The sequence below is a fragment of the Mobula hypostoma genome, chromosome 5, assembly GCF_963921235.1.
Source record: "Mobula hypostoma chromosome 5, sMobHyp1.1, whole genome shotgun sequence".
Lineage (NCBI taxonomy): Eukaryota > Metazoa > Chordata > Chondrichthyes > Myliobatiformes > Myliobatidae > Mobula > Mobula hypostoma.
The window spans coordinates 9,014,447-9,037,249 of NC_086101.1; the positions used below are offsets into that span (position 1 = coordinate 9,014,447).

The window sequence follows — 22,803 nt, forward strand, 5'->3', positions numbered from 1 at the left end:
GAAGATCATCAGCTCAGTGAGAGACGCTGTTTGGTCCGCCCGAAACCTGTTGGTCTCCCAGCACAGCGAGATGTCCGTCAGGGAATGCTGCCAACATTGAAAAGTTTCATCACCTCTGAGACAACCTGAGTGGGAATGGTTTAAACATGACCGACTGGATTGACCGAATGGCACTCAGAATGTAAAACATTATTCACATCGTGTTTAGCATTTCGTATATATTTTATTATGAATAAAAGGCACATTTGAAATGCAAAATGCAGCTCAGATACAGGCCGAATCTCATCAACCATTATCCACACTCTTACACTAATGCTACACTGCAGATCCCACATTGGTCTCATCGATCACCTCAGCTCTGGAGTAGAAATAAGTCATCCTCAAATCTGGGAGACACCAGAGAAGGTGCATGTCCCTGTGTAAGGGAAGAGTTAATTGTGATTCCTCCTTGCTACATGCTGAATTAAAATGGAAGTTCAAAGACAAAATGGTGTCAGATTAGAATGTGGTGATGGCCTTCTTTCCCTCGCATTGACCAATGTCTTGTCTCTTTTGAATATACATCATGGAGATGAAATACCGATGAAGAATGTTTTCCTCCTTACAGACCTGTTGTCTCCTTCTTCCTAAATTCTGTGTCTGGGATGAAGCTCATAAGAGATAAGAGGATTCAGCTGGAACCACCAAGCTACAGAAGAATACTGGGTAATGATTATGTTTATGCTTTGATGTAATCTTAAAAGGTATAAAAAGGGCATTTTCTTTGTGTAATGGGAGGGTTTTGTCTGAGGCTAGATCACCACTGGTGTTAATGTTGAGATTTAGAGAAGACAGGGATGGAATAGTGTGAGAAAAATTGTCGGATCTGTGACACCCTTCTGACATTGCAGAGATCGGCTCAGTGAATGATAAGAATTATTTTGATTCTGTGCTGCAACTACTGCAGACTCTTGATTTTTCTATCTGGGTTGCATTTGTGCTGGTTCTAATGAGGTGTTTTCTTGCGGCCTTGAACACGTGTGTTGCAACTCCTTTGTTTGTGAATGCATCTGTGAATACCCTGAGCTGAATCAGAAAATAACACAGAATGAATCTTAAAAAACACAAACAACAGGAATTCAAGCAACACACATCAAAGTTTCTGGTCCTGACGAAGGGTCTCGGCCTGAAACGTCGGCTGTACCTCTTCCTAGAAATGCTGCCTGGCCTGCTGCGTTCACCAGCAACTTCGATGTGCGTTGAATGAATCTTAAATATCATTTTCTTTATACCCTGTGCGGCCAGCAGGTGGCGGAATTGCTCCAGTTATTCGCTCTCACTCTCTGCTTTCACTCGGTCGGGACGGATTGTGTCAACAGATGCCAAGTGTATTCAGTAGCAGCCGCGGGCTACAGGTCCGGAGCTGCCCGGGTCGTAAAGTCCACCTACAATGTGACAGGTTAAGTTGGACAAGCGGTGGTGGTGCTGACTGGGAAGGTCAAGGTGAATGTTAGGGAATGGCCAGGCAACGCTGGAAACACACAAAGCGCCGGAGATTCTCAGCGAGACAGACAGGATGGGAATGGGAAATGAACAGTTACCATTTCGGCTCCAGACCCTTCATCTGGGCTGAAAGAAAGAGGGGAGATGGTTGGTACAGAAAGGTGGTGGAAGAGCTGGCAGCTGATCCAGATGAGGGAGGGGTGGAGTGTGGGAATGTGTCAGAAGCCCGGAGGGGAGAGCTGGCAGAGCCAAGGATGATGCAATCTGGTCGGAGGAAGGTGGAGTCTGGAACAAAGGGAGGGAGGGGGAGGAGTGTGTGGGGGATGGGCAGATGGAGAGGGTGGGGGAGGAGGGGAAAGAGAGAGGGTGATGGAGGCTGATGGATCACGAAGAGAGAAAATTAAAAGGAAAAGTGACAGAGGGGGAGCAACTACCGGAAGTCAGAGAATTCAATGTTCATGCCGGCAGGTTTCAGACTGCCCCAGTGGAACATGAGGAGCGGTTCCTCTAATTGATGAGACAAGATCACAACGGGTGCCCACGTGGAATCAGTTATTCTGTTTTCGACCCGTGTTATCCCCAGGAAATGCAGGAACAACAGTAACAGGTCAGTCAGGATCCACGGCGAGAGACACGGAGTTTGCGTTCCACGTCCATGACATCTTCATTCAAACGCTGCCTGGCCTCTGCGGAGTTCAAGTATTTTCTGTTTAGTTTTAGTTTTTCAAGCATCTGATTCAAATAAACGAACAAGCAAACAACAACAAATGGATCTGACACACGAGAGTCTGCAGACGCTGGAAATCCCGAGCAACACAAAGTGCTGGAGGAACTCGGCGGGTCCGGCTGCATTTATGGAAGGAATAAACAGACGATGTTTCCCGCCGAGAACCTTCATCGGGACTGGGCAGGAGGGGGGATAAAGTCGGAATAAGGCGGGGGAGGGTAAGGAGTACAAATGACATGTGAAAGATACACCAGGTGAGTCGGGTGGGGGATTGGGGGAGGGAGCATGAAGGGAGAAGCTGGGAGGTGACAGGTGGACAAGGTGAAGGGCTGAAGAGACTCTGATGGTTTTTTTTCCGGCTCTTCCTGCAGTACCGGTTCCCAGCAGCAGGTGGGGATCCTCGCCGCGAAACTGATCTTTGCACAGCTCGCTATCCCCATCTCCTGGTTGAAAGCGGTACCGCCATGAACTGAACGTCCAAACATTTATCAGCCGGATTGGCGGAATCCCGAGTTCAGAGCATTAACAACGATGTCTGAAGTTGAGGGTCACATGGTGGCGTACCCCTTTCCTCTCTTAACCCACCTCCCATGTGATCCTCAACCTCAGTCCTTTCCCCTCACTCACTCTCCAGCCCTGTCAAACTGACTGGGCGACAAAAGACCCCCATGCAGGTATCAAAGGTCACACGCGGTTCTCAGTGTGGGTTTCTTTCTGCCCCTCCGTCACTCAGTGTTCCAGTGCCTCTTTCGCCCCATCCATCACTCAGCCTCGCTCAGATGATCATTTGCGACAGTTGTGTCACCCGAGTAAGGATTGTGTCTTCCACTTGGGTGGGAAGGAGAGCCCAATGCAGGGGTCACGGGAAGGAACCACGTAGCAAACAGGGTGCAGCAAAGGGAGGGGTGGGCAAGTGTTGGAGGCATGCGGTCTGAGGAAGGGTGCACAGAAGGTAAGGGACAGGGGGAACCCCGAGGGAGAGGACAAGAGGGATCAAAGTTGAGGGAGGTTCAGATGAAACTGTGTGTAAGTGCAAGTGATGACAATGTCTGAGCTCACGTGTCTGTGTGTGTGCGTGTGGCAGAGAAAGAGAGAGAAAGCCTGAGACATCTCCTCTGCTTTCCAGGTAGATGCAGGATCAGCACTGGTCCAATTTTTCCATCTGTTTCAAAACAAATAGAAAGATGCTCGCTGGGGCAAAGTCTTCCGCACTGACACGTTAACCACTTGGTCCCAGCCTCACTTACTGGGAGGCGGTCATCTGTAATCGCTTCTCTAGTCAAACTATCTACATATATCTTGTCAAAACATTATTCCGTCTGGGTAGCCTCCAACCTGATGGCAAGAACATCAATTTCTTGAAATTCCGGTAATGGACACACCATCACCATTCCCCATTCCCATTTCGCTCTCTCACCTTGCTTCCTTTCCTGCCCATCACATCCCTCTGGTGCTCCTCCACCTCCCCTTTCTTCCATGGCCTTCTGTCCTCTACCAGATTCCTCCTTCTCCAGCCCTTTAACAATGTCACCAGTCTCTTTCTGGCATTTATAGCGAGAGGATTCGAGTACAGGAGCAGGGAGTTACTACTGCAGTTGTACAAGGCCTTGGTGAGACCACACCTGGAGTATTGTGTGCAGTTTTGGTCCCCTAATCTGAGGAAAGACATCTTTGCCATAGAGGGAGTACAAAGAAGGTTCACCAGATTGATTCCTGGGATGGCAGGTCTTTCATATGAAGAAAGACTGGATGAACTGGGCTTGTACTCGTTGGAATTTAGAAGATTGAGGGGGGATCTGATTGAAACGTATAAGATCCTAAAGGGATTGGACAGGCTAGATGCGGGAAGATTATTCCCGATGTTGGGGAGGTCCAGAACGAGGGGTCACAGTTTGAGAATAGAGGGGAAGCCTTTTAGGACCGAGATTAGGAAAAACTTCTTCACACAGAGAGTGGTGAATCTGTGGAATTCTCTGCCACAGCAAACTGTTGAGGCCAGTTCATTGGCTATGTTTAAGAGGGAGTTAGATATGGCCCTTGTGGCTACAGGGGTGAGGGGGTATGGAGGGAAGGCTGGGTTCTGAGTTGGATGATCAGCCATGATCATAATAAATGGCGGTGCAGGCTCGAAGGGCCGAATGGCCTACTCCTGCACCTATTTTCTATGTTTCTATGTTTCCCAGCTCTTTATTCGCCACTCCCCCTCTCCTGGGTTCACCGATCACCTACAACCTTGTATTTCTTCTTTCCCTCCCTTCACCTTCTTCCTCTGACTTCTCATCTTTTTTTCTCCAGTCCTGACGAAGATCTGATCTTCTCTTGCTTGAAGCTTTGGTGAGGTCACGTTTGGAGTGTTGTGGAGACACAAGAGGCAGCAGAGACAGGGCTTTGATGCAGAATCTCAGCCTGAAACATCGACTATCACTTTTCCAGTGGAGATGCCACCCGACCTGCTGAGTTCCTCTATCGGCTTCTTTTTGTCTTTGGAGTACCGAGTATTTTTCTGCGCATTGTATGCTTGACGGTCTTCTTTCTTTTGGGTTCTATTGGGTTTCTTTATTTTGTGGCTGCCAGTGAGGAGGCAGGAAAAGGGAGGCGGGGTGTGCGGGATATAGAGTGTATGCAGAAAGGTGGGGTTAGTTTAATTTGGTCTCATGGTCTGCACAGACACAGGTGGACCAGGTTACTGAGGGAACTGGGAAAATACATTGTGAAGGCTCTGACCACAAAGAGTAAACAAGGGTGGATTCAGCTCTCTGACCCGAGGAGAATCAGACAGAGAGAGGAGTACAGTGAAGAGAGAAATCAAGAGAATAGGAGGAGAACACACGATACCTCTGCAGATAATTTGAATGATAATTTGGATTAGTTCCCGAGGATTGGAGGGTGGCTAATGTAACCCCACTTTTTAGAAAAGAAGTGAGAGAGAAACTGGGGCATTATAGACCCCGGTTAGCCTAACATCGGTGGTGGTGATCGGTGGAAAATGCTAGAGTCAGTTATCAAATATGAGATAACAGCACATTTGGAAAGCAGTGAAATGATCGGACAAAGTCAGCATGGATTTGTGAAAGGAAAATCATGTCTGACGAATCTTACTAGAATTTTTTGAGGATGTAACTAGTAGAGTGGATAGGGGAGAAAAAAACTGTTGACAAGGTCCCACACAGGAGAATAGTGTGTAAAATTAAAACACAAAGTATTGGGGGTATGGTATTGATGTGGATAGAGAATTGGTTGGCAGACAGGAAGCAAAGAGTGGGAATAAACGGGACCTTTTCAGAATAGCAGGCAGTGACTAGTGGGGTATCGCAAGGCTCAGTGCTGAGACCCCAGTTGTTTACAAAATATATTAATGATTTAGATGAGGGAATTAAATGCAGCATCTCCAAGTTTGCGGATGACATGAAGCTGGGTGGCAGTGTTAGCTGTGAGGAGGATGCTAAGAGGATGCAGGGTGACTTGGATAGGTTAGGTGAGTGGGCAAATTCATGGCAGATGCAATTTAATGTGGATAAATGTGAGGTTATCCACTTTGGTGGCAAGAACAGGAAAACAGATTATTATCTGAATGGTGGCCGATTAGGAAAAGGGGAGGTGCAACGAGACCTGGGTGTCATTGTACACCAGTCATTGAAAGTGGGCATGCAGGTACAACAGGCAGTGAAAAAGGCGAACGGTATGCTGACATTCATAGCAAGAGGGTTCGAGTACAGGAGCAGGGAGGTACTACTGCACTTGTACGACGCCTTGGTGAGACCACACCTAGAGTATTGTGTGCAGTTTTGGTCCCCTAATCTGAGGAAAGACATACTTGCCATAGAGGGAGTACAAAGAAGGTTCACCAGATTGATTCCTGGGATGGCAGGACTTTCACATGATGAAAGACAGGATCGACTAGGCTTATACTCGTTGGAATTTAGAAGATTGAGGGGGGATCTTATTGAAATGTATAAAATTCTAAAGGGATTGGACAGGCTAGATGTAGGAAGATTGTTCCTGATGTTGGGGAAGTCCAGAATGAGGGGTCACAGTTTAAGGATAAAGGGGAAGCCTTTTAGGACCGAGATGAGGAAAAACTTCTTCACACAGAGAGTGGTGAATCTGCGAAATTCTCTGCCACAGGAAACAGTTGAGGCCAGTTCATTAGCTATATTTAAGAGGGAGTTAGATATGGCCCTTGTGGCTACAAGGATCGGGGGTATGGGGAGAGGGCAGGTACAGGGCTCTGAGTTGGATGATCAGCCATGATCATACTGAAAGGCGGTGCAGGCTCGAAGGGCCAAATGGCCTACTCCTGCACCTATTTTCTATGTTTCTATGACATTCATGAGGGGCTACAGGCACATTGAGATTTAACGAGTAATTAGTGAGAGAACAGATTTCCTTAAGCGCTGATGTGGTTATCAACCGGTGGATCAGCTCGGGAGGGGAGTGGTCCGAAATCAATATTTCCCATCCCTATTTCCCAGGGAAAACATCATGGGATCCACGGAATGAAGAAGAATGAACATCAACATCATGGAAAATCTCACATTACAAAAGAGTAGGTGCTGATGATGTGAAAGCCAGCTGAGGTGGATAAATCCCCAGAGCCTGATCAAGGGCATGCGAAGACATCAGGAGTAGGTCCACCCTATTACCACAATTTTTGGGTTACCAATGATAGAACTAAACCATCTAACCTCTTCAGCTCGTCGGATGATTGCATTTCTTACACTAATGGCTGGAAGATCCATTTTGCTGAACTGGAAAGAGATCAATCCTCCCACACATTTCATTGGCTCTCTCAAACTATGTTGTGTTTAAACTTGGAAAAAAATTAGAGGTGTAATATATGATCCCTCTATTAAATTCAAAAAGACATGGAAGCCACTTATTCAACACTTCCATACGATGTAATTTGAACTTTTCCAAACCTATTCTGTTTCTTTTTAATATACATCGAGATGAGCGGAGTCGACGACACTAATGGTTCCTTTTTTTTGACGTTACACAACAGTCCATGTCTTTTTCTTTCTTTAGTTTAGGTGGTTAGCATTGTTTAGATTAGTTTTTCTATTGGGTAAATATTTTTTTTCATTTTTCATGTTTTTTTTTGGTATATTATATTTGTATCTTGTGCGATTGGGAGGTTTTATCCCTGTGGGCCAACTGGGTTTGTAGACAATAGACAATAGGTACAGGAGTAGGCCATTCAGCCCTTTGAGCCAGCTCCACCATTCACTGTGATCATGGCTGATCACCCACAATCAGTACCCTTTTCCTGCCTTCTCCCCATATTCCTTCACTCCGCTATCTTTAAGAGCTCTATCCAACGCTTTTTTGAAAGAATGCAGAGAATTGGCCTCCACTGCCTTCTGAGGCAGAGCATTCCACAGAACCACAACCCACTGTGGAATTTATATTTAAATATGTTGGGTTTTCTATGTTTCTATTAAATGTGCAGCAAATTCAGAAATCAAAGGTGGAGAGAGAGGGTGCAGGGTGGCTCAAGGACACAACTTGAGAAGGGCTGGAAGGACAATCTGGGAAACTCCAGGCCGCTGAGCCTCACAGCTGTGATGGGAAAATTTCTGAGAGACAGGATCAGATTGAGTTTGACCAGAAAACCAAAGAACATAGGAGCAGAATTACGCCATTCGGTCCATCAAGTCTACTCTGTCAATGCATCATGGCTGACTTATTTACCCTCTCAATCCTATTCTCCTGCCTTCTCCCGACAATCTGACACCCTTACTAATCAAGAAGCCATCAACCTCAACTTTAAATATACTCAATGACTTGGCCCCCACATCTCTGTGACAATGAATTCTATTTTCACAATCTAATAACTAAAGAAATTCCCCATCACCAATGTACAAAAGGGATGTATTTGTATTATGGGTCTGTGCCCCTTGGTCCTAGACTCTCCCACTATCGGAGACATCCTTTCCAACTCCACTCTCTATAGGCCATCCAGTATTTGACTGGTCACAATGAGATAACTCATTATTTTTCTAAACTCCAGCAAATGCAGGCACAGAACCATCAAATGCTTCTTCTAACTAACCCGTTCTTTACCAGGATCATTTTTCACAACTACCTCTGGACCCTCTCCAATGTCTCTTGAAAGATCCAATCATATCTGCCTCCACCACCGTCGCCGGCAGCCCGTTCCACGCACTCAGCACTCTCTGAGTAAAAACTTACCCCACCCTCTCCTCTGTACCTACTTGAAAGCACCTTTATTCCTTCGATACCTTTATTCCCTCTACCAATGTGCATGACCATGTACTTCCTGACACTATATTCCAGCTACCACTTCTCGGACATTTTGCAATCTAAGGCCTACTGCAGACTCCCTGTTTCCTCAACACTACCAACCCCTCCAGCTATCTTTGTATTGTCCACAAAACCAGCAATTCTGCCATCCATATCAGTGACAAACAAAATGAAAAGAAGCGGTCCCAACACCGACCCCTGCGGACACCACTCGTCACCGACACCCGACTAGTAAAGGACCTCTTTATTCCCCCTCTTTATCTCCTGAGAGTCAGTCAATCTTCTATCCGTGCTGGTATCTTTCCTGTAATTCCATGGACTCTCATCTTGTTTAGCAGCCTCATGTGCGGCTCCTTGTCAAATGTCTTCTGAACATCCGAGTAAACAACGTCTATTGACTCTTCTTTGTCTATACTTCCTGTTATTTCCTCAAAGAATGCAACTGATTGGTCAGGCAAGATTTCTCCTGAAGGAAAAATCATGCTGATTTCAACCTATCATGTGCCTTCAATTACTCTGAAACCTCATCCTGGGAGAGGACCATAGACGAGACTCCTTCTGCTACCACACATGGAGGGCCTGGGTCAGGTGGGGAAGCCCCACAAACACTGAAATTTGTAACATCCCCGAGGCGATCTGAATGGCAATGGTTTAATCAGTGTCAACACTACTGAATGTATTGACCATATGACATTAAGAATGTCAAATATCATTTGAACTGTTTTAAACTTTTGTAGATATTTTATTATAAATAAAGCTTAATTTTTTAAAACACAAGTTTACCTTTGCAGAACACACAAAATGCTGGAGGAATTCAGCAGGCCAGGCAGCATCTAAGGAAAAGAGTACAGTCAACGTTTCGGGCCGAGGCCCTTCATCAAGACCAGAGAGAAACAGATGAGGAGTCAGGGTTAAAAGTTGGGGGAGGGGAGGGAGAAACACAAGGTGAGAGGTAAAACCGGGAAGTGGGGAGGGGTGAAGTAAAGAGCTGGGAAGTTGATTAGTGAAAGAGATACAGGGCTGGAGAAGGGGAAATCTAATAGGAGAGGACAGAAGGGCACGGAAGAAAGAAAAGGGGGAGGAGCACCAGAGGGAGGCGATGGGCAGGCAAGGAGATAAAGTGAGAGAGGGAAAAGGGGACAGGGAATGGTGAAAGAGGGGCTGAGAAGTCGATGTTCATGCCATCAGGATGGAGGATACCCATGTAGAATATAAGGTGTTGTTCCTCCAACCTGAGCATGGCCTCATCACCACGGATTGAAATGTCAGAATGGGAATGGGAAGTTTAATTAAAATGGGTGGCCACTGGGAGATAGAAACATAGAAACAAAGAAAATAGGTGCAGGAGTAGGCCATTCGGCCCTTCGAGCCTGCACCGCCATTTATTATGATCATGGCTGATCATCCAACTCAGAACCCAGCCCCAACCTTCCCTCCATACCCCCTGACCCCCGTAGCCACAAGGGCCATATCTAACTCCCTCTTAAATATAGCCAATGAACTGGCCTCAACAGTTTCCTGTGGCAGAGAATTCCACAGATTCACCACTCTCTGTGTGAAGAAGTTTTTCCTAATCTCGGTCCTAAAAGGCTTCACCTCTATCCTCAAACTGTGACCCCTCGTTCTGGACTTCCCCAACATCGGGAACAATCTTCCTGCATCTAGCCTGTCCAATCCCTTTAGGATCTTATACGTTTCAATCAGATCCCCCCCTCAATCTTCTAAATTCCAACGAGTACAAGCCCAATTCATCCAGTCTTTCTTCATATGAAAGTCCCGCCATCCCAGGAATCAATCTGGTGAACCTTCTTTGTACTCCCTCTATGGCAAAGATGTCTTTCCTCAGATTAGGGGACCAAAACTGCACACAATACTCCAGGTGTGGTCTCACCAAGGCCTTGTACAACTGCAGTAGTACCTCCCTGCTCCTGTACTCGAATCCTCTCGCTATAAATGCCAGCATACCATTCACCTTTTTCACCGCCTGCTGTACCTGCATGCCCACTTTCAATGACTGGTGTATAATGACACCCAGGTCTCGTTGCACCTCCCCTTTTCCTAATCGGCCGCCATTCATTTAATAATCTGTTTTCCTATTTTTGCCACCAAAGTGGATAACTTCACATTTATCCACATTAAATTGCATCTGCCATGAATTTGCCCACTCACCCAACCTATCCAAGTCACCCTGCATCCTCTTAGCATCCTCCTCACTGCTAACACTGCCACCCAGCTTCGTGTCATCCGCAAACTTGAAGATGCTGCATTTAATTCCCTCATCCAAGTCATTAATATATATTGTAAACAACTGGGGTCCCAGCACTGAGCCTTGCGGTACCCCACTAGTTACCGCCTGCCATTCTGAAAAGGTCCCGTTTATTCCCACTCTTTGCTTCCTGTCTGCTAACCAATTCTCCACCCACACCAATACCTTACCCCCAATACCGTGTGCTTTAAGTTTGCACACGAATCTCCTGTGTGGGACCTTGTCAAAAGCCTTTTGAAAATCCAAATATACCACATCCACTGGTTCTCCCCTATCCACTCTACTAGTTACATCCTCAAAAAATTCTATGAGATTCGTCAGACATGATTTTCCTTTCACAAATCCATGCTGACTTTGTCCGATCATTTCACCGCTTTCCAAATGTGCTGTTATCACATCCTTGATAACTGACTCCAGCAGTTTCCCCACCACCGACGTTAGGCTAACCGGTCTATAATTCCCCGGATTCTCTCTCCCTCCTTTTTTAAAAAGTGGGGTTACATTAGCCACCCTCCAATCCTCAGGAATTAGTCCAGAATCTAATGAGTTTTGAAAAATTATCACTAATGCATCCACTATTTCTTGGGCTACTTCTTTAAGCACTCTAGGATGCAGACCATCTGGCCCTGGGGATTTATCTGCCTTCAATCCCTTCAATTTACCTAACACCACTTACCTATTAACATGTATTTCGCTCAGTTCCTCCGTCCCACTGGACCCTCTGTCCCTTACTATTTCTGGAAGATTATTTATGTCCTCCTTAGTGAAGACAGAACCAAAGTAACTATTCAATTGGTCTGCCATGTCCTTGCTCCCCATAATCAATTCACCTGTTTCTGTCTGCAGGGGACCTACATTTCTCTTTACCAGTCTTTTCCTTTTTACATATCTATAAAAGCTTTTACAGTCCGTTTTTATGTTCCCTGCCAGTTTTCTCTCATAATCTTTTTTCCCCTTCCTAATTAAGCCCTTTGTCCTCCTCTGCTGAACTCTGAATTTCTCCCAGTCCTCAGGTGAGCCACTTTCTCTGGCTAATTTGTATGCTTCTTCTTTGGAATTGATACTATCCCTAATTTCTCTTGTCAGCCACGGGTGCACTACCTTCCCTGATTTATTCTTTTGCCAAACTGGGATGAACAATTGTTGTAGTTCATCCATGCAACCTTTAAATCCTGCTTTTTCTGGCAAATGTAGCACAGGTGCTTGGCGAAGCAGCCTGCCAATCTGTGTCAGGTCTCACTGACGTACAGGAGGCCACACCAGGAACACCAGACACAGTACGTGACCCCAACAGACTCAAAGGTGAAGTGTCACCTCACCTGGAGGAACTGTTTGGGACCCTGAATGGTAGTGAGGGAAGATGTGTAGGGCCAGGTGTAGCACATGTTCCGTTTGCCAGGAGGGAGATCAGTGGGGAGGGGGCGAATAGACAAGGGAGTCGTGTATGGGGAGAACCCTGCGGAAAGCAGAAAGCGAGGGGGAGGGAAAGATGTGCTTGGCAGGGGGATCCTGTTGGAGATGATGGAAGTTACGGAGAATTATGTGCTGGACACAGAGGTTGGTGGGTGGCAGGTGAAGACAAGAGGAACCCTATCCCTGGTGGGGTGGCGGGAGAATGGTGTGAGAGCACACATCGTGAACTGGAAGAGATGCGGTTGACGGCAACATTGATGGTGGAGGAAGGGAAGCCCCTTTCTTTGAAGAAGGAGGATATCTCCATCTTTCTGAAAGGAAAAGCCTCTCCCTGAGAGTAGATGCCGCGGAGACAGAGGAATTGAGAGAAGGGGATGGTGTCTTTACAAGTGACAGGGTGGGAAGAGACACAGTCCAGGTAGCTGTGAGAGTCTGTGGGTTTATAATGGGCATCAGTAAATAAGCTGTCTCCAGAGACAGAGACAGTGAGGTCGAGAAAGGGAAGGGAGGTGTTGGAAATGGACCAGGTCAAGTTGAGGGCAGGGTGGAGGTTGGAGGCAAAGTTGATGAAGTCGAAGAGCTCAGAATCGGTGCAGGAAGCAACACTAATGCAGTCATCAATGTAGCGTAGGAAAAGTGGGGGGCAGACACCAGTAACATAAACTGTTCCATGTAGCTGTAAAAAGGCAGACATAGCTGGGATCCTTGCGAGTGCCCATGGCTACCCCTTTTGTTTGAAGGAAGTGGGAGGAGTGAAAGGAGACATTACTGAGAGTGAGGACAAGTTCTGCCAGACAGAGGAGAGTGGTGGTGCTGGAGGAGAACTGGTTGGGTCTGCTGTTCAGTAAGAAATCGAGAGCTTTGAGGCCTTCCTGGTGGGGTATGCAGGTCTATTGGTACAGGACAACCAGAGTGAAGATCAGATGATGAGGGCCAGGAAATTTGAAATCATTGAAACTGAACCAGGAGGGATAAAACAGAGTCGAGGTATGCAGATATGAGTTCAGTGGGGCAGGAAGAAGCTGAAACAATGGGTCTACCTGGACAGGCAGGTTTGTGGATCTTGGGTAAGAGGGAGAAAGGGGAGTTGCGGGAACTATGAGGTTGGAGGCAGTGGATGGGAGATCCCCAGAGCTTATAAAGTTGGTGATGGTGTGGGAGACAGTGGCCTGGTGCTGCTTAGTGGGGTCCTGTTCGAGGGGTAAGTAAGTAGGAGGTGTCTGAGAATTGTCGCTGGGTCTGAACGGTAGAGGTCAGTACGCCAGACTACTACAGCACCCCACTTACCTGCGGGTTTGAGGGTGAGGTGAGGATTAGTGCTGAGGGAGTGGAGAGCAGTGCGTTCGGAAGGAGTGAGGTTGGAATTGGAGAGAGGATTGGTGAAGTGGAGATGGTTGATGTCCCATCGGCATTTGGCAATGTAAAGATCCAGAGAAGGCAGAAGACCCGAGCGGGGTGACCAGGGAGAGGAGGAGGGTTGAAGACCGGAGAAGAGGTAATCGGTGCTTGTCCTCCCTCGCCCATCAGTCTGTCGGATTGCACAGGAGAGAGGTGAGAGCACCAGCGACCCATCAGCAGCCGCTGCAGCGCAGCTCCGGTCTCCCAGCAACAGGAGACGGGTTTCGGAGGCAGCTGCAGACAACAGGCCCCGATCCCCGGCGGGGAAAGGCCGGGCACCCTCCGTATAGCTGGAACATCGCACGGAATCTCCTCACCTCCACCACGGAAAAGATTCGCAGCCCCGGTCGGTGTTGCAGCGGTTGCCCAAGGTGCAGCTGCCGATTTGCGGCCTGTCCCCGGATCGGAGCCACTCGCTCCCGGTGGCAATGGACGGCCCACTGGGCGGGGCTCACTCCTCGGCCGATGAGAGCCGGTCCGGCTGATTGACGGACCGCCTCCGTGAGCTGCAGAGTTCAGTCCGATGGAAGCGCCGAGTTTGTGCTCAGAGTCACGGGAAGCTCCTGTCAGTAACTTTGTTTATCGCCTGTGCATGTGAACTTTGCATTAATGGACTTGGGCACAGTTCCTCCAGACCAACACCACTGACCACAAGTCAGCAGGAAGGACTCGATGTACACGGTACAACACACACAAAATGCTGGAGGAACTCAGCGGGCTTTTCTGCTTCTATGGGGGGATGAAAAGTACAGCCGTCGCTTCGGACCGAACCCCTTCGGCAGGACTGGGGAAAGAAGAACTGAAGTAGATATAAAAGCTGGGGGAGGGGAGAGAAAAACACACGGTGATCGGAGTAACCTGAAGGGGAGGGATGAAGTAAAGAGCTGGGAGGTTGATCGGTGAAAGAGATACAGGGCTGGAGAAGGGGGAGTCTGATAGAAGAGACAGAAGTCCAAGGAGGAAAGTTGATGGGGAGGAGCACCAGACGGAGCTGATGGGCGGGCAAGGAGATAAGATGAGAGAGGGAAACGGGGGATGGGCAATGGTGAAGGAGAGCGGGTTGGGGGTATTACCAGAAGTTCGAGAAATCGATGTTGATGCCATCAGGCTGGAGGCTACCCAGAGTATGAGGTGTTGTTTCTCCAAACTAATTGTGGGCTCATCACGACAGTGGAGGAGCCCATGGTAATGCCCCCACTTCTCCTTCACCATCCCATCCCCTTTTCTCAGTGGGGGGCAAGTTGTTGGAGAACATCCTGAGAGGCAGGAATTATGAGCAATTGGAGAGACATAATCTGATCAGGGATAGTCTGCCTGGTTTTGTCAAGGGCAGGTCATGCCTTACGAACGTGATTGAATTCTTTGGGGATGTAACAAAACACATTGCTGAAGGTAGAGCAGTGGATGTAGTGTATATGGATTTCAGTAAGACATTTGATAAGTTTCCCCATGCGAAGCTCATTCAGAAAGTAATGAGGCATGGGATCCAAGGGGACCTTGCTTTGTGGATCATGAATTGGCTTGACCACAGAAGGCAAAGAGTGATTGTGGGTAGTTCGTATTCTGCATGGAGGACGGAGACCAGTGGTGTTCTGCAGGGATCTGTTCTTGGACCTCTTCTCGTCGTGATTTTTATAAATGACCTGGATGAGGAAGTAGAAGGGTGGTTTCAATCACATTCATAAGGCATGACCTGCCCTTAACAAAACCAGGCAGGCGGTTGTTTCACTGAACACCTACGCTCTGTCCGCCAGAGAAAGCAGGATCTCCCAGTGGCCACATATTTAATTCCACATCCCATTCCCATTCTGATATGTCTATACATGGCCTCCTCTACTGTAAAGATGAAGCCACACTCAGGTTGGAGGAACAACACCTTATATTCCATCTGGGTAGCCTCCAACCTGGTGGCATGAACATTGACTTCTCAAACTTCCGCTAATGCCCCACCTCCCCCTCATACCCCATCTGTTATTTATTTATATACACACATTTTTTCTCTCTCTCTCCTTTTTCTCTCTCTGTCCCTCACACTAAACCCCTTGCCCATCCTCTGCGTTTTCCCCCCTCCCACTTCTCTTTGTCCCTGGGCCTCCTGTCCCATGATCCTCTCATATCCCTTTCGCCAATCAACTGTCCAGCTCTTGGCTCCATCCCTCCCCCTCCTGTCTGTTCCTATTATTTTGGATCTCCTCCCCCTCCCACTTTCATATCTCTTACTAACCCTTCCTTCAGTTAGTCCTGACGAAGGGTCTCGGCCCAAAACGTCGACTGTACCTCTTCCTAGAGATGCTGCCTGGCCTGCTGCGTTCACCAGCAACTTTGATGTGTGTAGCCAGAGGCTTTTCCCAGGGCTGAATGGCTAACACGAGGGAGGGGGGCAGAGTTTTAAGGTGATTGGAAGTAGGTACAAGAGGATGTCAGGGGTGAGTTTTTCACACAGAGAGTAGTGGGTGCGTGGAATGCATTGCCAGTGAAGGTGGTAGAGCCAGGTACAATAAGGTCTTTATAAAAATCTCTTGGATTGGTACATGGTGCTTAGAAAAATAGAGTGCTATGCGGTAGGGAAATTCTAGGCAGCTTAATCTAGAGTATATTACATGGTCGGCACTACGTTGTGGGCCGAAGGGACTGTCATGTGCTGTAGATTTTCTGTGTTCTATACTGGATGAACTCAGCAGGTCAGACTGCATCTATGGAAATGACAATTGATTAAGAAGGGAGGGGGACAGAATATTTTTCTGGAAGCAGAAATAAAATTCATGCCATCAGGTTGGAGGCTACCCAAACATAATACACGTTGTTTTTCCTTCGCACAAGGGAAGGCTATCTACTGACAGGCTGGAATGGGAATGAGAATTGAATTTAAAATGTTTGGCCACCAGGAAGTTCCATCTTTGGCAGATGGAGCAGAGGTATCTGACAAAGCAGTCCCCAATTTACAACAGGTCACACCAATGTAGAGGAGGCTGCATTGGGAGCGGCAGACCAAATAGATGACCCCAGCAGATGAAGTGTTGCCTCACCTGGAAGGACTTTTTGGGTCCTTGACTGGAGGTGGGGGAGCAGGTGACCAGGTACTTTGGCTGCTTCCTGGGATAAGTGTCAGGAGAGAGATTAGTGGGGAGGGTGAATGGACAAGGGAGTCATGGAGGGAGTGATCCCTGCAGAAAGTAGAGAAGGAAGGAGGTAAAGATATGTTTGAGGACACGAGTTCCGTGGGGCAGGAGCACCCAGGAGCAGGGTCGGGCAACAGGCCAACTGTTGTCTCGCTTTTCGGGAATTGTCACTTTCAGTTCTGCCTTACACTGAACCAGGCTCCGCGCTTCGGGTTCATTTATATTCAGACCTCTTTAATGTGTTTCTGTTCCCACCCTGACGTGGAAATTGCTGCGATTCCTTCCCAGAGAACACTTGCAGCAACGTTATGTTCATTCCGGGACTGCAGCGCGCCTACTGGACAATCGCGGTACTGCAGGGGTTCAGCAGCGCCCGAAAGTGAAAGGATCCTGAACCAGGAAGTACCGAGAGTTAACATGGCTTCGAAAGGACAGGTCGAGAGTTGGACCGAGGAAGCGATCTGTCCCATCTGCCTGGATTTCTTCACCGATCCGGTTATACTGGAGTGTGGACACAACTTCTGCCGCTCCTGTATCACACGGTGTTGGGAAAGGGAGGAGAGAAACTCCTGCCCGGAATGTAGAGAGGAGATTGCAGACCGCACCCTCAGGGTCAATCGGGCCTTAGCAAATCTGTCTGAGAAAGCTCGAAAACTAAACCTGAATCCGAAAGAGAAGGAAAGTAAACTTCACTGCGAGGAACATGAGGAAGAACTGAAGCTGTTTTGTGAGACGGACTGGAAACTGATCTGTCTGATCTGTAGAGATGCACAGGAACACAAGTCTCACAACTTCATGCCGATTAAAGAAGCCGTTAAAATTTACAAGGTAAAAATAACCCGCTTTCTATCGTCTTTTTGTCTAATCCAAAAGTGTCATCTTTTTGTCTAATCCAGTCACTCTTTGATTCCCAGGATCGGGTTAAATCTTCCTTAGAGTCTCTCACAAAAAAGAAATCAGACTTTCAGGAAATGGAGCAGCAACAGAAAGAGAAGATTTCTGGAGTTCGGGTGAGGCTTCCTGAGCAGAATTTCCAATATCTTTGTGTAGTTTTGTTCCCTTTAATGCAGAATAGCAGAGTGTCGCAGCTCTAGTGCCCTGGGATCGATCCTGACCTCTGGTGCTGTCTGCGTGGAGTTTGCACGTTCTCTCCATAACCAGTACCTTCCTTTAGCCGACATTCCATGGTTGAGTGGTAAATTGGCCACTGTAATTAACCCTGTGAAGGGGGGTTGTATGTGAATCAGGTGGGAGTTAATGGGTCAGTGAGGAAGACTGGGTTTCAGGGAAATGTGATTGAAGATCTGAGAGCCACTTACTTACTGCCTGTTATACCCCTGGTGTTTAGGACAGCAATGAAGGTCCTCCATTTCTGGCAGTGTTCATGTCTTCATTGAACACATCAGCAGCTACTTCTCGGTTTTCACTACTGTCAGTCATGCAGGTCCTGAGTGGAGACTCAGGAATAACATGGCACTCAGATGTAGAAAGACTTTTCACTGTTTCCGTAACAATTTTGTTTCACCAGTCAGTATTGTTAGCCCTGAGCTGAACCCATTTACCTGGAGGACCAGTAGACCATTCTTACTCTGGCCTCTACCCTTTGACCTGTTTGGCATGGGTGACCCCACCAAGAGTCAAAGCATAAAGCCCACATTCCAGCCAATATAGTTCTTTGGGTCACTGAGGCACACAAGCCTCCAAACCCAACGGCAAGGTTGTGGTCCTCTTGGATGATAATGGGCTGGATAGACCTTCCATATCATAAGGAAATACATCAGGGCCAAATAATAAACTAGCCTCTCCTTTCATTTGACAGGAACAGTCACACAACGTTCAGTCCCAGATCACATCCCAGTTTGCTGAACTGCGCCGGATTATCACTGAGAAAGAGCAGCGCGCGCTCCGAGATCTCAGGGAAGAAGAGGAGAGGATTCTAAATCCAATGGAGAAAAATCTTCAAGTAATTCAAGAGAATTTAAATTTCATCCAGGAGGAAATCTCAAAGTTACAGGAACAGATGGATCAACAAGACAATACCATATTCCTCATGGTGAGAGATTTCAGTTTGTTTCTGTAAAAGTTCACAGTCACAAAATGATGTATTTTATCTCAGTATGGGATTTACAAATACTGTAGTTGTAAACTGATTTAAACCAGACAGATGGTTTGACTGTTCAGGATTGTTGTTGTCCCCAATCCGGCCTCCCACAACATCTGTACATCACAGGACAGTCTGCAAACTTCTCGGGAGTGTTCACTCTGATCATAGAAACATAGAAACATAGAAAATAGGTGCAGGAGTAGGCCATTCGGCCCTTCGAGCCTGCACCGCCATTTATTATGATCATGGCTGATCATCCAACTCAGAACCCAGCCTTCCCTCCATACCCCCTGACCCCTGTAGCCACAAGGGCCATATCTAACTTCCTTTTAAACATAGCTAATGAACTGGCCTCAACAGTTTGCTGTGGCAGAGAATTCCACAGATTCACCACTCTCTGTGTGAAGAAGTTTTTCCTAACCTCGGTCCTAAAAGGCTTCCCCTCTATCCTCAAACTGTGACCCCTCGTTCTAGACCTCCCCAACATCGGGAACAATCTTCCTGCATCTAGCCTGTCCAATCCCTTTAGGATCTTATACGTTTCAATCAGATCCCCCCTCAATCTTCTAAATTCCAACGAGTACAAGCCCAGTTCATAGCACTGAACCAGTGATCATTTCTGTGATTCCCCACGTATAATATCCCCTGATACTCAGAGTAACATCCCATTACAGTCACAGACTGTGAGTGTGTCTGGTGCGGTGGGTGTGAGGGTCCTAAGCTCTGGTGCTGTCTGCATGGAGTTTGTGTGTTCGATCTGAAGCTCAGTTGGCCGGGACAATCGACCGGGGTGAGCCACGGTGGCAGGGCCTCTAGCACTGAGTCTGACCCTGTGGCACAGAAGGGTGGGATGGAGAAGAGGAGAGCTGTTGTCATTGGGGACTCTATAGTCAGGGGAGCAGACAGGAGGTTTTGTGGACATGAGAAGCACACCCGCATGGTTTGTTGCCTCCCAGGTGCCAGGGTCCAGGATGTCTCTGACCGGGTGCACGACATCCTGGTATGAGAGGGAAAGCAACCAGAAGTCATGATACATGTTGGCACCAACAACATAGGCAGGAAGAGGGATGAGGACGTGAACTGTGAGTTTCGGGAACTAGGCAGAAGGCTGAAGAACAAGACATCAGGGGTGAGGAGCTGGTGCAGGGGGCAGGGGTTAGATTTTTGGATCATTGGGATCTCTTTTGGGGAAGGTGGGACCTGTACAAATTGGATGGGTTGCACCTGAACTTGAGGGGGAGCAATATCCTTGCAGGTAGATTTGCTAGCATGGTTCGGGAGGGTTTAAACTAATTTGCAAGGGGGATAGAGCAGTGAAAGAAGTGCATGGAGTAAAGGCAGATCTATCATACAGAGAGACTTTGAGGAAAGAGAAGCAGAATAAACGGTGTAAAGACAGTAAGGTAGAAGGGCTGAAATGTGTGTACCTCAATGCAAGAAGCATCAGGAACAAAGGTGATGAACTGACAGCTTGGATACATACATGGGATTATGATATAGTGGCCATTACAGAGACTTGGCTGGCACCAGGGCAGGAATGGATTCTCAACATTCCTGGATTTCAGTGCTTTAAAAGGGATAGAGACTTTTTTTTTCTTTTTTTAAATTTCAAAATATACTTTATTCAAACAGAAATATACACAATAAACCATTTAATAACTTTTCATCCTTTACATAAGTTTCCATTATAGTCAGTACATATCTGTATTTATAGCCACCCACGTGGCACTCCAGTAGTTCAGCTTACCATATCATTGTTGAGGGGTATACTCCCCGCCCACCGACCCCTCCCACTCCCACGGGTGGAGAAACCTATACTGTGGTCCTTCCCCACCGGGCCCTTGCGGTGGCTGCACCAAGTTTCAGTGCGTCCCTCAGCACGTACTCCTGCAGCCGAGAATGTGCCAGTCGGCAGCATTCTCCCACGGACATCTCCATGTGCTGGTAGATCATCAAGTTTCGGGCCAACCAAAGAGCGTCTTTCACCGAGTTGATGATCTGCCAGCAGCACCGGACGTTGGTCTCCGTGTGTGTCCCCGGGAACAGCCCGTAGATCAGAGAGTCCTCTGTTACGCAGCTGCTAGGGATAAAACGTGACACTAGCCCTTCCATCCTCCTCCACACCCTCTTTGCGAACTGGCAGTGTGCAAAGAGGTGGGTCACAGACTCCTCCTCACTGCAGTCCTCCCGTGGGCATTGGGGTGCGGAGACGACGTTCTGGGCATACAGGAGGGCTCTGACTGGGAGGGCCCCTCTCACCGCCAGCCAGGCGAGGTCTTGGTGCCTGTTGGTGAGATCTGGCGATGAGGCATTTTACCAGATGAACTGGACAGTCTGCTCAGGGAACCACCCCACTGTGTCCATCATGTCCTTCTCCTGCAGTGCCTGCAGGACACTACGTGCCAACCACTGCCTGATGGCCCTGTGGTCAAAGGCGTTCTCCTGGAAGAACTTTGCTACGTAGGACAGGTATGCCGGCAACGACCAGCTGACTGGGGCGTTGCGCGGGAGTGGGGCCAGACCCATCCTTCGTAGCCAGGGCGACAGGTAGAACCTGGGCACATAGTGGTACTTGGTGATCACATACCTGGGTTCTACACACAACCTGATGCAGCCACATACGAAGCTGGCCATCAGGGTGAGGGCGACATTGGGGACGTTCTTTCCCCCGTTGTCCAGGGACTTGTGCATGACGGTCCATCTCACCCGCTCCATCTTGGATCCCCAGACGAATCTGAAGACAGCCCGGGTGATTTCCGAGCTGTAGGACCGGGGGACGGGCCAGACCTGCGCCAAGTACAGCAGCCCTGAGAGCACCTCACACCTGATGACCAGGTTCTTGCCCGTTATCGACAGGGAGCACTCTCCCCACAGTCCCAGTTTCTGTTTCACCTTGGCAGTCCGCTCCTGCCAGTTCTTGCTGCACGCCTCAGCCCCTCCGAACCAGATCCCCAACACCTTCACGTGGTCAGACCTGATGGTGAAGGGGACGCTGGATCGGTCGGGCCAGTTGCCGAAGAGCATGGTTTCGCTCTTCGTGCAGTTGACCCTGGCCCCCGACGCTAGATCGAACTGTTCGCAGGTGCCAATCAACCTGCGAACTGACCTCGGATCAGAGCAGAAGATGGTGATGTCGTCCATGTACAGGGAGGGTTTCACTTGGGTCCCTCCACTGCCTGGCAGTGTCACCCCTCTTATGCCCTCATGCCTCCTGATGGCCTTGGCAAAGGGCTCTATACAGCACACAAACAAGACAGGGGAGAGGGGACAGCCCTGCCTGACTCCAGACCTGATGGGGAAGCTGTCTGTTTCCCACCCGTTGACCTGTACTGCACTACGGATGTCTGTGTAGAGCAGTCTAATCCAATTCCGGATTCCCTCCCCAAATCCCATTTTGGAGAGCACGTCCGCCATGTCTGTGTGCGATATCCTGTCGAAGGCTTTCTCCTGGTCCAAGCTGACCAGGCAGGCGTCCACCCCACCTGTCCTGCACGTAGGCGATGGTGTCCCTCAGCAGCGTGAGGCTGTCTGAGATCTTCCTGCCCGGTACAGCACAGGTTTGGTCTGGGTGGATCACCTGTCCCAGAGCAGACTTGACCCTGTTGGCGATAGCCTTGGACAGGATCTTGTAATTCACATTCAGGAGAGAGATGGGTCTCCAATTCCTAATGTCCTCCCTTTCCCCCTTCTGCTTGTAGATGAGGGTGATGATGCCCTTCCTCATGGACTCAGACATGCTGCTGGCCAGAAGCATAGCGTTGTACACTTCCAGCAGGTCTGGGCCCATCCAGTTCCACAGAAGGACTTGCAGATCCTCAGTATGTCGGTCTGCGAGGACGCGACTGAGCCGTCCTCTTCCTTAAGGTTGTGGATCACGGAGCTTCCCCTGTGCACCTTTTGGATGAAGAAGCGTGAGCACGTCTCGTCCTGCTCCACGGTTCGGACCCTTGATCGGAAGATGATCTTGGAGGATTCGGCGGCGAGGTGCTGGGCTTGCCGGCCCTTCACCTGTCGCAATTCCTCCCTGACA

The 22,803-nt window shown here is 48.4% G+C and overlaps 1 protein-coding gene and 1 long non-coding RNA gene across 2 annotated transcripts in view; one reads left to right on the top strand and one right to left on the bottom strand.

The window, feature by feature from the left end:
- The first annotated feature begins 215 nt into the window (after positions 1-215).
- The window catches only part of LOC134346558 (nuclear factor 7, brain-like), a 57,793-nt gene continuing 35,205 nt past the window's right edge, over positions 216-22,803 (top strand). The window contains exons 1-4 of the mRNA XM_063047974.1: positions 216-705; positions 16,958-17,497; positions 17,584-17,679; positions 18,489-18,722. Coding sequence (XP_062904044.1) covers positions 17,087-17,497; positions 17,584-17,679; positions 18,489-18,722 — 741 coding nt within the window. The 5' untranslated portion in view covers positions 216-705; positions 16,958-17,086. The remainder of the gene's footprint in view (positions 706-16,957; positions 17,498-17,583; positions 17,680-18,488; positions 18,723-22,803) is intronic.
- LOC134346561 (uncharacterized) lies at positions 696-13,991 on the bottom strand. The gene is made up of 3 exons (XR_010017954.1): positions 13,868-13,991; positions 9,257-9,306; positions 696-2,168 (listed from the first exon to the last, which is right to left on the bottom strand). It is a non-coding gene; the product is annotated as an uncharacterized LOC134346561 (long non-coding RNA).